The sequence below is a fragment of the Anabrus simplex genome, chromosome 2 (genome assembly GCF_040414725.1).
Source record: "Anabrus simplex isolate iqAnaSimp1 chromosome 2, ASM4041472v1, whole genome shotgun sequence".
Lineage (NCBI taxonomy): Eukaryota > Metazoa > Arthropoda > Insecta > Orthoptera > Tettigoniidae > Anabrus > Anabrus simplex.
This window is the reverse complement of record NC_090266.1, coordinates 1038553550-1038568077: the sequence shown is the minus strand read 5'-3', so window position 1 is coordinate 1038568077 and position 14528 is coordinate 1038553550. Positions and strand designations below refer to the sequence as shown.

Genomic DNA, 14528 nt, shown 5'->3' with positions numbered 1-14528 from the left:
TGTTTTATGTAAGACTAGCTGCCTTTGCTGGTGGGACCTAGTGTTTACAGTGCACTATGTCTTCTGGTATGGGCTAGAGCAATCTTGTTACTTTCATTGATCTGTCTCAGCTTTATCCTTGGCTTTGACAAAATGAAAGTGACTGAGGTATGAGTGATGCTAGTAATGCCATTCCTTCTGCAGCTAGTCCCTGCTATGAATGGTGTGAAAATATTACTCATAGGGTCGGTTGGTGCGTGCATTTCAGTGGGCTTGGCAGAATGATATGTAATAGCAACTTCTGGCTCAGCGAGGAAAGCAACGGGAAACTACCTCGCTCCTCATTTCCCTAGTACGCCTCTTGAGTGATGCCTAGGCCATCTATGACAGCTGATGGCGGAGCTGTTGAGGATCCAACCAGCCTTCTGGCTGAGGACTAAACATACATACAGCTGATGTACCCGTGCTTCAGTATGGAATTCTACATTGTGTAGAGAATTCTAAGTTAGGTAGTGTACACGTAAGTTTGTAATAAATTGCATAGCTCTTAACGTTACCCTAGAAACGCGACAGGGAAGTCACTAAACTTCTTTTCTTATGTGAAGAGGGGTTAGGGCATTTTCATTGTAATGGTAGGCCCTCTTGTCTACAATCAGTCAAAATCAAGTTGGATAATTTTTGTTATAATGGCAGACTCTGACTCTCCACCTGCCTTTTTACATCCTCGGAAAGGCTGCCTTAGTGGTTTTCCCAACTGAAATCTACATAGGTCATTACAATGACGCCAGTAGGAATATCGCGATTAAAAGCAATGCTATCATATGAAATAATCATATGAAAACAGCACATTTTCTCACTTTTAACAAACAGTAGTACAATGCCGATCTAACAGTCCATAGTTCCAGAGCTCGAATGACCAAGCCACAAACAGCCGTGACCCGTGAACACACTTTTATTTTGGGGAAGAGGGGCGCGAATGGCAGAGAGTCCCAGGGCAAAAACTATGCCCTTTTACTCTCTGTTTCCCAGGAGTACCCAATGAGATGAAAAATCTTAATTCACTACACTGGCAGGGGGAAATCTATCGAACTTGGAAGAAAATTTTTCCACCAAGCCAGAGGAGGGGAAACCCTCTCTTGGCTGCTAATTTGGAATAAAATGGATGTAGAAATTAATAAAAGTGAAGAGGAAGAAGCTTTTCTTAGGAAATGGCTCATTTCAGGGTTGAATTTTGAATTATTTAGAGAATTGTGGTGCTATAACTTGGAATAGGCCGAAATTGTAATTCTAGACCAGGTCATAAGTGCACCTCTGCCATTATTCCATTAATTGTGCACACTCTTGCCTTTGCTGGTGGGATGTAGTGTGTACAGTGCACTATGTCGTTTGGTATAGGTTAGAATAAATTTGTTACTTTCATTGACCTGTCTGTCTCATCCTTGGCTTTGACAATATGAAAGTGACTGAGGCATGAGCAATTCTAGTTATACCATTCCTTATACAGCCAGTCCGTTATGAATGACGTGAAAATATCGCCCATAGGGTCGGTTCGTGCATACATTTCAGTGGGCTTGGCAGACTGATATGTAATAGCAACTTCTGACTCAGTGAGGAAAGCAACGTGAAACTACCTCACTCCTCATTTCCCTAGTATACCTCTTCAGTGACACCTAGGTTATCTATGACAGCTGTTGGTGGAGCTGTAGAGGATCAGACCAGCCTTCAGGCTGAATACCGAACAAACAACATGTGCACACTGATCAGTCCAATCAGCGCGTCAGGGTAGGGATCGAGTAGCTGGATTACTATGATGAACCAGCGAGTTACGTACTAGCAGTATCAGAAAATGTATGAACCACAGGAATGGTATGCTAGAGAAGAAAGTTATCTAACTCCCCTGCTATTTCCCGCCATTATTCAGGCAGGCTGTTACACTCTGTATTCAGCAAAAACCCTATCTATTGGAGATAAGTCGCAGCATTAGAGACAAAGAACATCACCACAAACAACGGTTAACGTACTGTTATTGTTGATCAATTTTATGAGCTTTCGATATTGCAGGCCTTCACATTCAGTTTTCTTCCTACTCTCAAGTACCACTCTTATCATAGCCGGTACAGTAACACTGTATAAAACATAAATGATCGGAAATTGAGTTCTCTATAAATTCTATTATGTAGTACTTTTCGATAGGACCAAAACATAGGTATTTAGCAATTACATTTTAAGCACCTTCCCCTAAACTACCATTTCATCCAGGGTGAATACAATTGTTTATAGCTTAGACTGTAGTTTCTTATTCCCTGATTCTATATACAGATTTTCATTAAATTCCATTAACCCATTTTCTCGTGGCTCGGTGTTGATATTTACTTGGCAACAAAAATAAAAATTCATTAATATCTGCGTTATCAAAGCTGGTACGGTAAAAATGTATAAGACATAAATGATTGTAAATTTAATTCTACATAACATTAGTTACACAGTATTTATCGATAGGACCACTAATAAAATAAATATTTGAGAATTAACTTTAGGCCTTCCCCTAAACTACCATTTCACTCGGCGTGAATAAAATGATTTATAGCCTAGATTGTAGTGGCTCTATTCCTGACTTTCCATACCGACTTTCATTAAATTCTCTTCAGCAGTTTTCTCGTGATACATGTACAGACAGACAGACAGACAGACAGACAGCATTTCGTGGTTACTGTGGACACGACCGATACAGATATACCATTCTTTTCAAATTCTGAGCAATGTACAGACAAAACTCTTATTTTCTATATATATATATTATGTATTTATTTTGTGAAACAACTTTAAAGACGTTGCATTACACGGTGCAATAATGTCACAGTGTCGAGTCATGCTAAGTACTTGTGCGTCATTACGTTCCCTTAATAACCAGAGGTGATTCAGGGAGCTCATCTAGCCTGCGGCTATTTTAAACATCACGTGCAATATGTCGATGCTTGGTTTGAGTGATGTCATGGACGGTTTTAACCATGACGTGGGGGTAATACAATATGACAATTAGTGTCTATAAAAGGAGGCGTCTCTAATACTGGCATGCCAGTTGGATGGACAGCCTCGAACGATGAAGTGTTGTAGACATTTGGATACTGAGCCTTGCCATAGAGTTGTGCTGAGATGGTAGTTAGCAGTCATATGAATAGTTAGGCCTTAGTTGGCCAGTCAGTTAGATGGAGAAGAAGCAATTATCTGGATATGGAGTCTTCAGTGAGCAGATGGATTAGATGCTCAGAGTGTGTTTCCGTATATATGTTCGGTCGAGTTCTTGTGTCAGTTCAGTAACGGCCGAAGATTGAGTCATCGTAATGCAGACTAACAGTTCACTGAATTACTTGTAAAGTTGATTGTGCAGTGTGGTTATATTCTCAAACCATGCTATCTCTCGTTTGTGAACTAAAAGGATACGTCGCCAAATCAGGTTTTGAGATACCTACAGGTGATACCACTTCCAAGGAATACGTCATAACACTCAGTGTCCAAGGTACTGTCAAGTGAAGTAGTGCGGGATAAATTCCTTGTACAGATTTCAAATGTTCAGTGAACAGTATTTTAAATTTAATGCATAGAGCTTCAATCTATTTTAATTTTGGAGTTTTATACTGTAAACTTTATTAGTGCAGAAAATCTCACATTTCAATTCAAAATTCAAATAATATATTTTGTTTAGTATCAAGTACAGTTAATTTGTTTTTTCATGATAGATCAGGTAACATCAAATTTTATTTGGGAAACCAAACGTCAATATCCTTTTCCCAGAACCTATATGTTATGCTGTCAAAGTAAGCTTATTACCCCACACCCTAGAGATATTCAATATTCTCATTCTATTATTACATTTATTTGTAGCTGACGTTCATCATCAATCAAAGTGTTAGTATTTCTTGTTACTGTATGTGGAAACCCGAAGGTAAGAACAAAGCGAGACCACATACTGCGACGATTGAGTATTGCATTTCATGCATATTTTATGCATATTAAATGTGATTAGAGTAGTTACAATCACACTTTATCACTGCAACCTTATCCTATTCAATTGGTATGGAATTTCATGAAGCAGAGAATTTCTGCAAGCAATTTCCACCATCTTTCATTCTTAGCATTGAAAGAACCAACCCATCGCTGTGTAAGTGAAGTGACTAAGGACTGGATGAATGTGTGTGTTTACATTGAAAATATAGAGTACTACTGACATTGTGACACATTAATTAAGAATGAGAATGAATTGTGACAGATATTGGTTTGCAAGGTGGAGATGAAAGTGATGAGGAAACTTTTCATTCTAGGTGGGGCAGCCAGTGACTTTCATAATAGTTCGATAGGAATGGCCTGTTAGTCAACCGATATGGGGGGTGAAGATTTTGATGCTGGACGTTCTTCTTCAAATGCTACGTCTTAGTCAGTCAACCAATCGATCAGTCAATCCTGATCTGCATTTAGGGCAGTAACCCAGGTGGCAGATTCCCAATCTGTTGTTTCCCTAGCCTTTTCTTAACTGATTGCAAAGAAATTTGAAATTTATTGAACATCTCCTTTCGTAAGTTATTCCAATCCCTAACTCCCCTTCCTATAAATGAATATTTGCCACAATTTGTCCTCTTGAATTCCAACTTTATCTTCATACTGTGACTTTTTTTTACTTTTAAGGACACCACTCAAACTTATTCGTCGACTAATGTCATTCCATGCCATCTCTCCATTGGCAGCTCAGAACATACCACTTACAAATAAACACTTGTATTTTTACTTTTATAAGTTCACCTATTCAGTACCGGTACATAAAATACATTTATAATTAGGACTTCATCCTTGTTATAAATTCTATATTTGGTACATGTTTTTCCCATCTACCAGGCTTCATCAGCCATAATACTATCTCAAGGTTAGTTCAGGATCTTTACTTTAATCTTTATACGTTATATGTACTTAAATACAGTCTTAAAACTAATTTACAAAAATTTATATTGTAATTGAAGATCAGTTATTACACAGTATATAAAATAAGAGCTTGGCTGTGAAAAAGAAAATTGACAGTACTGTACACTTTCAATTAGATTAATTATAATAAAATTCCTGAATTCTTTTAAACACTGAATGTCTAAATCTCAATAATGTAGTTCAGACTTGAAATGGTGGGTGGAGGCAAAGTTTAATGCGTTTCTTGGACTTGTAAAATTCTTAAGTCTTATGGGCCTTCATCTTCACATTATGTACTACTTATTTAATTATTTGAAGCCATGAATCACAAGAATTTGTAGTTTGTTTCCAATAAATTAATTATTGATGTAATCAACTGTCTTACTGATGATGTTTACTATTTAAGGACTTGAAAGTAAACAGTTGACATTGTAGAGTTTGAGGCTGGTAATTTTTACAAGAGCGTGGGTCAAAAGGGACAATCAATTTTTAACCTTAGATGTTGACTTAATTGCTGCTTTTTATGCCAATATGAGTTAAGTCTGTAACAAGAAAAAACTACATGAAGTTCTTTATTAAAGTGTTGATCTAAATGGATATAGATATTTTCAAATTCTGTCATTAATGAAATATCTTTAATAAAGATAAAAACTTAAATGATGCGATTGAGATAAAGTCCTTTATGTGAACAAATACCGAAACTATTACAAATGCTCAAATTTAGAAAAAAATAATTTTTAAAATATTTTTTAATTAAAAAAAAAATTTCTATTAATACTCCCACTACACAAACAGGCACAACTTCTCCCTCTGCTACCTCTAAATAGTCCCCTCTATATGCTACGCCAGTTATCAAAGATCCTTCCAACTTTTCCTCCCCAGCTCACCCCCCACTACTACTTCCTCTCTCCTACAATACAAGAAGTAGAAGCGCGGCAGCAAGCAGTTATGCTGCAGTAAATGCCACCAGATAACCTGGCAGTAGTTAAAGGGGTAAGTGACGAACCATTAACAGGACCATTTAAAAACAAGATCCAACACACGATAATCTTCACGTAGTTTTCTCTTGTTACAGACTTAACACGTATTGGCATAAATAGCAGCAATTAATTCAGCATCTAAGGTTACAAATTGATTGTCCCTTTCGACTGACGCTCTTGTAAAAACTACCAGCCTGAAACTCTACAATGTCAACTGTTTACTTTCAAGTCTTAAATAGTAAACATCATCAGTACGACATAGTTGATTACGTCAATAATTAATTTATTGGAAACAAACTACAAATTCTTGTGATTCATGGCTTCAAATAATTAAATAAGTAGTACGTAATGTGAAGATGAAGGCCCATAAGACTTTTAAGAATTTTAAAAGTTCAAGAAACACATGAAGCTTTTAGCCAGGTTTTTTGCCATAAACTTTAAAGTATTTTATAACCTAATTCCCTTAATTTACCATTTCAAGTCTGAATGACATTATTGAGATGTAGACATTCAGTGTGTAAAAGAATTCAAGAATTTTATTTAATTAATCTAATTGAAAGTGTGCAGAACTGTCAATTTTCTTGTTGACAGCCAAGCTGTTATTTTATATACTGTGTAATAACTGATCTTCAATTACAATATAATTTTTTGTAAATTACTTTTTAGACCATATTTAAGTACATATAACTTATAAAAACTAAAGTCAAGATCCTGAACTGACCTTGAGATAGTATTATGGCTGATGAAGCCTGGTAGATGGGTGAAACTGTACCAAATATAGAATTTATAACAAGGATGAAGTCCTAATTATAAATGTATTTTTATGTATTGAATAGGTAAACTTACAAATAAAAACTTGTATTTTTACATTTGTATTGAATTTCAGTACAACTCAAATATCGGAATATTTACTTGTAACATACCACTTAATACCAATATAAATGGTCCGTTATTGGACATTATAAATTTTCCAGCTAACTCATTCCTGGTTGCCAGCGTTTCGCTGGGCTTATCAGTTGGTACTTGGTACACCCACCAAGACGCATGGCTAGTGCATACCGTGGAGACTTTGAGAAACAAGTCTCTCATAGTGCATTGGCACTGCCGGTGGCTACAATTAGCCTACGCAGTGGTCTCCACAGTATGCACTAGCCATGCACCATGGTGGGTGTGCTAGGTACTAACTGATGAGCCCAGCCTAGCACACGGGGGCAAAACGCTGGCAACCAGGAATGAGTTACCTGGAAAATTTATAATGTCCAATAATGGACCATTTATATTGGTATTATAAATTCACTCATTCGGAACAAAATTGTTGATTCCCTATGTGAATCAACATCTATATCAACATACCACTTAGTCGAGCAGCTCGTCTCCTTTCTCCTAAGTCTTCCCAGTCCAAACTTTGCAACATTTTTGTAATGCTACTCTTTTGTCTGAAATCACTCAGAACAAATCAAGCTGCTTTTCTTTGGATTCTTTCCAGTTCTTGAATCAAGTAATCCTGGTGAAGGTCCCATAACTGGAACCATACTCTATTTGCGGGTCTTATTAGAAACTTGTATGCCCTGTCGCTATAGTGTAGTGTAAGTCTGCATGAAGTTGCACATTTAAATAGATTAGAATATTTAAATCAGCAGTATAACAGCATGCATTCTGCATTCTCAGCCTGCTAATAATTGCTAATAGTGCTTTGAATGTAGTACAAGTACTGGCTCACTGCTCTCACACCTGTGCTACATGTCGGCAGACATCAGCATGCTTGCTCGCTAGTGGTAAACACTTATAAGACAAGCAAAAGTCGGTTCTTCCTTGGAGCCATTTTTGAAATGCCTTCTTTTCAGGATTACAAGCTGCCCTGCTTCATCATTCCACCACAATGGTTGCTTTCTTTCTATCTTTACATGCAGTTTCTCCTAGACATTCCCTTGCTGTTTCTACTTCAGCATCACTGTATGCCACCCATTCTGTTTTTATATTCTGTAACTACTTGCTGTCTATTCCTTGGAACTTTTTGCAAATCATGTCCATGTTCATCTGTCAAAGTTTGTTAACCTAGAGATTTTCTACAGTTATTCATTTGCAAACTGACTTCACTATATCTTAGGACAGTGATACTTAGTTCACTAAAGATCAGGTAGAGGTCTGCATCATCAAAATGCATATCGCCGAATACCCTGAAATTCCTAATACGAAGGCCATCCATAAATTAAGTTTCCCTTTTAAAGAAATTTTTAAAAAGACAACATAGTTATATGAAAATATTTATTGGCGCTTGATACAGCTATCTTGGAGCTAATTTTTAACATAATCACCACCAGAATTAATAAACTTCTTATATCGTAGGATCAGCTTTTGTATGCCGGTGTCGTAGATGTCCACCGCCTGGGAATGGGACCAGCGTGTGACATTCATCTTTAGCTCTTCATCCATGTGAAAATGCTGACAGGAGGACAGGAATTTCTTTGGGTGCAGGAAAAGATGAAAATCACTGGGAGCAAGATCAGGACTGTACGGTGGATGATCAAATACCTCTCAGCTGAACTCCTGCAGAACATTTGCTGAGCGCCAAGCCGTATGTGGGCAAGCATTGTCATGGATCAGCACAACACCTGCACAGAGCATTCCATGCCTCTTGTTTTGAATGGCGCATCACAATTTCATTCCCATTCTTTATGACTTCCATATTTTCCCACAGTTACCTTTTACCTTCTTATATTCTTCAGTTCTATTCCAAATCATTGCACTGAAATTGCCCATTAACATAATTCTATCCTTGGTGTTGACCCTGACTACATCACTGACTGCCTCGCAAAACTTGCGCGCAGTATTATTTATTAATACTTACTTGCAGTGTAAGCACATGTTGTATTGAAAGCAATTAGCCATACAGTTCTTATCCTTCTTATTAGATTCAGTAAAAATGAGCTTTGTGTTTTTGCCCGATTCTGCAAAAATATTGTTACTTTCTGACAGATGATGTCTGTTAGGTCATCAGCCCAGAGGCTGGTTTGATCCTCAAATAGCACCACCAAAGGCTATGCAGTTATAGGGAAACTGCAAAAACCAATGGCAGAGCCCAAATGAGGCGTACTAGGCAAGATGAGGAGTGAGGTAGTTTGCCCTTGCTTTTCTCACTGGACCAGAAGGTGCCACTGCAGAACGACTGATCCTATGAGCAACACCTTTCATAACACTCGGACACTAGTTGTGCCCCAAATGTCATTACTCAGCACCACCCATACCCCAGCAGCTTCGATATTGTCACAGCCATGGATGAGACTGGGACTTCAGTGGAAGCCACACTTTGCTCTGGCCTGTGCCAAGAGACGGATACAAAAATACTGCATCTATCAGGAAATGGCAACAGGCAGACTTTCTGACAGGGTCTATAAAATTAAATGCCGAAAAATATTGTTACTTTCTGACAGGGTCTATAAAATTAAATGCAGAAAAATTATGAATAATTTAAAAGAATGTTCATTTTGAAAGAGATTAGAATATGAGGCTTCAGTGACATAGTTCACTGCATAGCTTGTAGGAATTCAATGTAAAAGATGTGTTACTATGCAGAATTGCATGAAATTTTTAAACCAAGATTGAAACAAGCATTTTTAGCTATCCTAGCAGATAACTAATACTTTAGTGTATAATATAAAAACTTCATACCTGAAATATTATTTCATTGCTGTTAATGTCATTTCAATTAAGTTGGTTTTTGTTTTGATGGAATTGTAATTGAACTTCAAATTGTTACAGTTGTTTGTTTTATTTAGAAATACCTAACTTGGCATGAATGGATTTTATGTCCATGAATCTAGAAATGGGAAAGTTGTATTGGTTTAATCTTCATAATATTTTTCATACTTAAGAAATAGAAGCATTCTAGTAGTTTAAACAGAAGTGTTAAAATCTGAAATTTTTGCCAGGAATGATACTGTCACCAGCTAGTATTTTGCTTCTCAGTAAACAAACTAAAGTAAAATTTATCCTAAAAACAAGCCTTTCAATTATTGTTACTCTTTTCTTCAATGGTCATAATTTGAATCCTTTAGTGTGTTTTACTGTCCAACAAAAATAAGTTTAGTTCTACATATAGTTTTTGAATTTTTGTTCTGCTGATACTGATAAACGAAAATTCAATGTCTTTCTTTCATAATGAAATTGCATTTCTTCTTTCCAGACAGTAGGAATGATGTATTGCCATCAGATATTGAGGAACGACCACAACTGCCCCCTCGGAGAACAAGGAGGCCATCGTCGCCGTGGCATGACATCCCAACCAATAACTCTCCAGTGTACGGGAACTTCAACTTCCATTCTATCAGCTCTTCAGAGAACAAATGCAATGAAGATAATTCAGTGTGGAGCCAAGAAATGCAGGACGAATTGTTGGGCACTCCACAAGGTTATTCTTACCTTCAAAATAAATGGAAAGCTGCAGAAGGATCAGTTGAGTGGCATCGAGAATTGCGTCAAGTGGCATTTCCTGTAAATACAAGAAATCAAGGACCTAAACTTTTAAATACAAACGATAGTGAACATGTTGTACACCATGACCATTCTGATGGAAACGTGTTTAAAACCGAAAGTAGCTTTAGGAATAATGAGGAGGATTCAGTACGTGTTGATAGTGCCGAAATTTATAGTAAAATTGATAAGAAACTTGGCGAAATAACAAATAATTCTACACAGGAGAAAAATGAAGTGGGTTCAAAGGAATTTTGTGAGCAGGGTGTGAAAAATGTAAAGCAAACAGAGCAGAAGTCTAGTGAAGTGTGCGTTGTAGAGAATATGAACTATATACCGTGTTGTAATTTAAATTCTAATAATATTACTTTACTGACTTTACAGGTAGAAACATCACAAGATGAACATTTTCAGAAAGATAGTTTAATGACATCATTATGCACTCAAGCTGAGAGTGAGCTTGATGATAGCATTATCAGTATTAATCCTAGTGTGTCCAAAAGAACAAATAGTGAACTTGATCATGAAAATATTATAGTTTTGTCTAAAGATCAGAACTATTTCGGAGGTATGAAAGATGGCAATGTTCATTCAGAATGTGAATGTGATAACAAAATTACCAGTGATGAAATACCTTCCATAAAAAAAATGGAAACAGAGTCAAATCCAGGCATTGTGCTCCGTGAAGGAACAAAGGAAGTGACAAACAGATACTCCGATGAACTGAATCTATTACTAGCTCAGCTTGCTGAGATAACTTCTGCACCTCTTCTTTCTCCAGGAGCTACAAAGAGTTTGATTGACTTTCCTGAATCAAAGACATCACACTTCCATGATCTTTCTTTCTCTGATCAGGTAAGAGCAGTATCACTGATAATATTAACAGCAATATTGTGTTAGAGATGGGAAGTAATTGAGTAAAAGTAATTGAATTATTTGTAATGATTACATTTCTAGTAACTTTTACTTGTAATTATTACTTTTCACAAAATATAAATTTCATTCTCAATTTACTTCTTGAAATAAAATTGTAATCATTACATTTTAGTAAATAAATCAAGCAGGGAAATTGTTCCACCTAATCAATACTTTTTATTTTCCATTGGAAAATTTAATTCAGAACATGTTTAATTTAGATTGGCTAAACATCATCAGCTACACTTTTTGGTTTTGGTAGGAATTCATAAAAGTGCAGAGACATACTATTCAATATGAATCTTAAAACAATATCTAACATTAAATTTTTTAAGATAACCCTTTCAGACCGAGTACGCACAATTGTGCGGGTTCATATTTTGTTTATTCCTGACCGTATTTGATGTTTTTTTGGCGCTAGACCGGACTGCAGTGATTGTACGGGACACGTGGCGTCTATTCCAATTGTTTTTAGTATGCGCTTGACCGCCAGGGCGAAGGAAGAAGAGTTTAAAAAGCACAGTTGATCGGCGAGATGGCGAGAAGCAGTAGTGCCAAAAGTAAGTATTTATTTATTGCGTTTATATTAATCTAGAAGCTTTACTGAATACCGGAATATATTCAATGAAGTGTGTACATTGGTTACTGAACGTAAATTTTGAAGATACATCATCGTATGTGATACGAGGTTTTGAATTTTGATACGCACAATTGTGTGGGTCCTTTTTTTTTCGGATGTTAGTTTTTATTTTGTAAAATAAACTATCAGTATGTGTATTGAGGAGCATTTTAGTCAGTTTTTGACATACAAACAAAAATTCACGCCTCCAGTTTTCTTTCAGGTCTGAAAGGGTTAAACCAGGGCCTTTCAGGGTGCATGCACCAGTGCATTGCATAGTGCACGGTGCAAAAGACTACTTTGCTTGGTTGACCAGAGTGCAGACTCCCACTTCTTGATTTTGAACGATAGCACTGTCTCTCTTTCTCCACGCCTGTCTCCCTCTTCCTCACTTGCTCCGTAGCGCTCCAAGTCCAAGCTGAGCTTAGCAGAGTCGCCCCGAGATGATGCACTGGTCTGAGCGGAGCGGGACCGATGCACTGTGCACGGGACCTCTGGGCCTCAGTTTGCATGCGTGAGATTTTGGGCATTTGAGAAGCCCTGAGTTAAACCTTTGGAAAAAGTGTGAAAGGGTGAGGGGTTAGAGAAGGTGGGGATTGAGAACTTAGCTATGTCTATTTTGGTTAAAACTTATGGCTAGTAAACATTTCTAAAAACATGTTATAATTGATGAGTAGAAATAGTATTTGATCTTTTTGTATGTGTGTACTTTTATGGATTTCTACCTAAACCAAAAATTGTAGCTGATGTTTAGTCAATCTAAACGAAATGTGTACTATTTGTGATTTAAATTTGCCAAAGACAAAATCAAAAGATCAGGTGGCACAATTTCTCAGCTTGATTTATTGATCGATCTATGAATTGGATGGTTTGCTACATTTTACTAATCAATACACATCACATAAAGTATTGGGCAAATCTGGAGCCCTAGCATTCAAAAGGGCCAGGGTATAAAACCAAGGATACAATGCCCACTCATTCATTTACTGGCAGCTTGTTGACATTTACAGTAGATAACTGTACTGTGTAGGCGAGAATGGAACCGGAATAAACATGTGGTGAGGAAGGGTTAAGGAATTTCCATTCCCATACTTGAATTAGTATTTTGAAGTAGTTGGCCCTGAAAATAATGAAAACACTAAGGTGACATGCAAGCTTTGCTTGGGAGAAATCATTTTGAAGTTTCATTTAGTCACTTTTAGTGATGATAGCCACTTACTGACTCTATTACATAAAATAATAAAGTAATGTCTTTTTCATTGCATACTTTAGTATCATTCCAACTCCATGTGAAAAAGGTTGGAAATTTCCTAAAGTCTCTCACTCTGTGAAGTAATTGTAATTTTACTGATTACTTCCTGAAAAAATAATTAGTGACTGTTATTAATTGTAATATTCCTCAGGTAACTGTAATTCAGCCAAATTACTTTTATTTTGTATGTTCCTCATCACTGGTGGTAACCTTTAGCAACTGTAGAAATGTATATTGGGCTAACATTATTATTCTGTTGCATCGCAGTCGGTTATATTAAAACTTATATCAGTAATGTTAAATACTGTACTGTGAGTCTTTCCAGGGCTGTTAATACTCCTGCTCTTGCAGAATACATTTTTCTGATTAGCAGTGACATGGTTCAGTGAAGATGATGATTAACATTTTGTGTGTTACATATGTCCAGATGAACTCTTCCACACTTTTACTACTGTATTAAGTAGCTCCATATTACACATGTACTGTTCGCACACGAGGAAAAGTCCACTGGGTTTGAACTGCAGATGTCTTCCCATGTACCATGTCCTGCACATTCCAAACACATCAGTTGGCCCCTACCTCCTTCACTCACTCAGTGCATTCTTTCTCTGTACTCTGCGAAAGGGATATATGGAAGGTAGCCTTCAGAGGCAGACTGACAGACTGCTCAGTGACATGTTTATGACGAATGGAAGTACCCCCACTTCCATTGTGCAACAGCCTGTGAAGGGCATTTTCTACCAAGCGACTGCTGCTCAGCCTGAAGGCCTGCAGATTATGAGGTGATGTGTGGTCAGCATGACAAATCCTCTCTGCCATTATCACTGGCTTTCTAGACTGGGGTTGCTATCTTTCAGTCAGATAGCTCCTCGATTCTAATTGCGTAGGCTGAGTGGACATCGAATCAGCCCTTAAATCCTGGTAAATATCAGTGGCCTGGCCGGGAATCGAACCTTGGGCCACCGGGCAAGAGGCAGGTACACTACCACTACAACACGGGACCAGCTTTCAACCCGACTCTACTGTATATGAACTATTACAATGTGCTGTTATAATGAATCGGCATGAATTGTAGGCTACTTCAATGTAATCATGAATAAGCAGTTCATGAAGAATGCTTACAAGAATTAAAATTGTATTAAACCTAATTATTGCTTACCATTTTTAGCAAGTTGGTATTAATGTTGCTTTGTATTGATTAGAAAATTACAAAAACATTTCTACTGTACAAATTTCATAGTACAGAAATTATAATTAATATCGGGAAGTTTGATTGATGGATAATATGAAGGAAAGGAAAGTGATGACACCAGCATGCCCAATGAGAAATAACTGCATATTGTTTACATGACTTAAAAATCAA

At 37.0% G+C, this 14528-nt stretch overlaps 1 protein-coding gene across 1 annotated transcript in view; it reads left to right on the top strand.

Moving 5' to 3' along the window:
• Positions 1–14528, top strand: part of LOC136863266 (uncharacterized) — a 326298-nt gene that overhangs the window by 249357 nt on the left and 62413 nt on the right. The window contains exon 7 of the mRNA XM_067139651.2: positions 10093–11234. Within this exon, the coding sequence (XP_066995752.2) occupies positions 10093–11234 (1142 nt within the window). The remainder of the gene's footprint in view (positions 1–10092; positions 11235–14528) is intronic.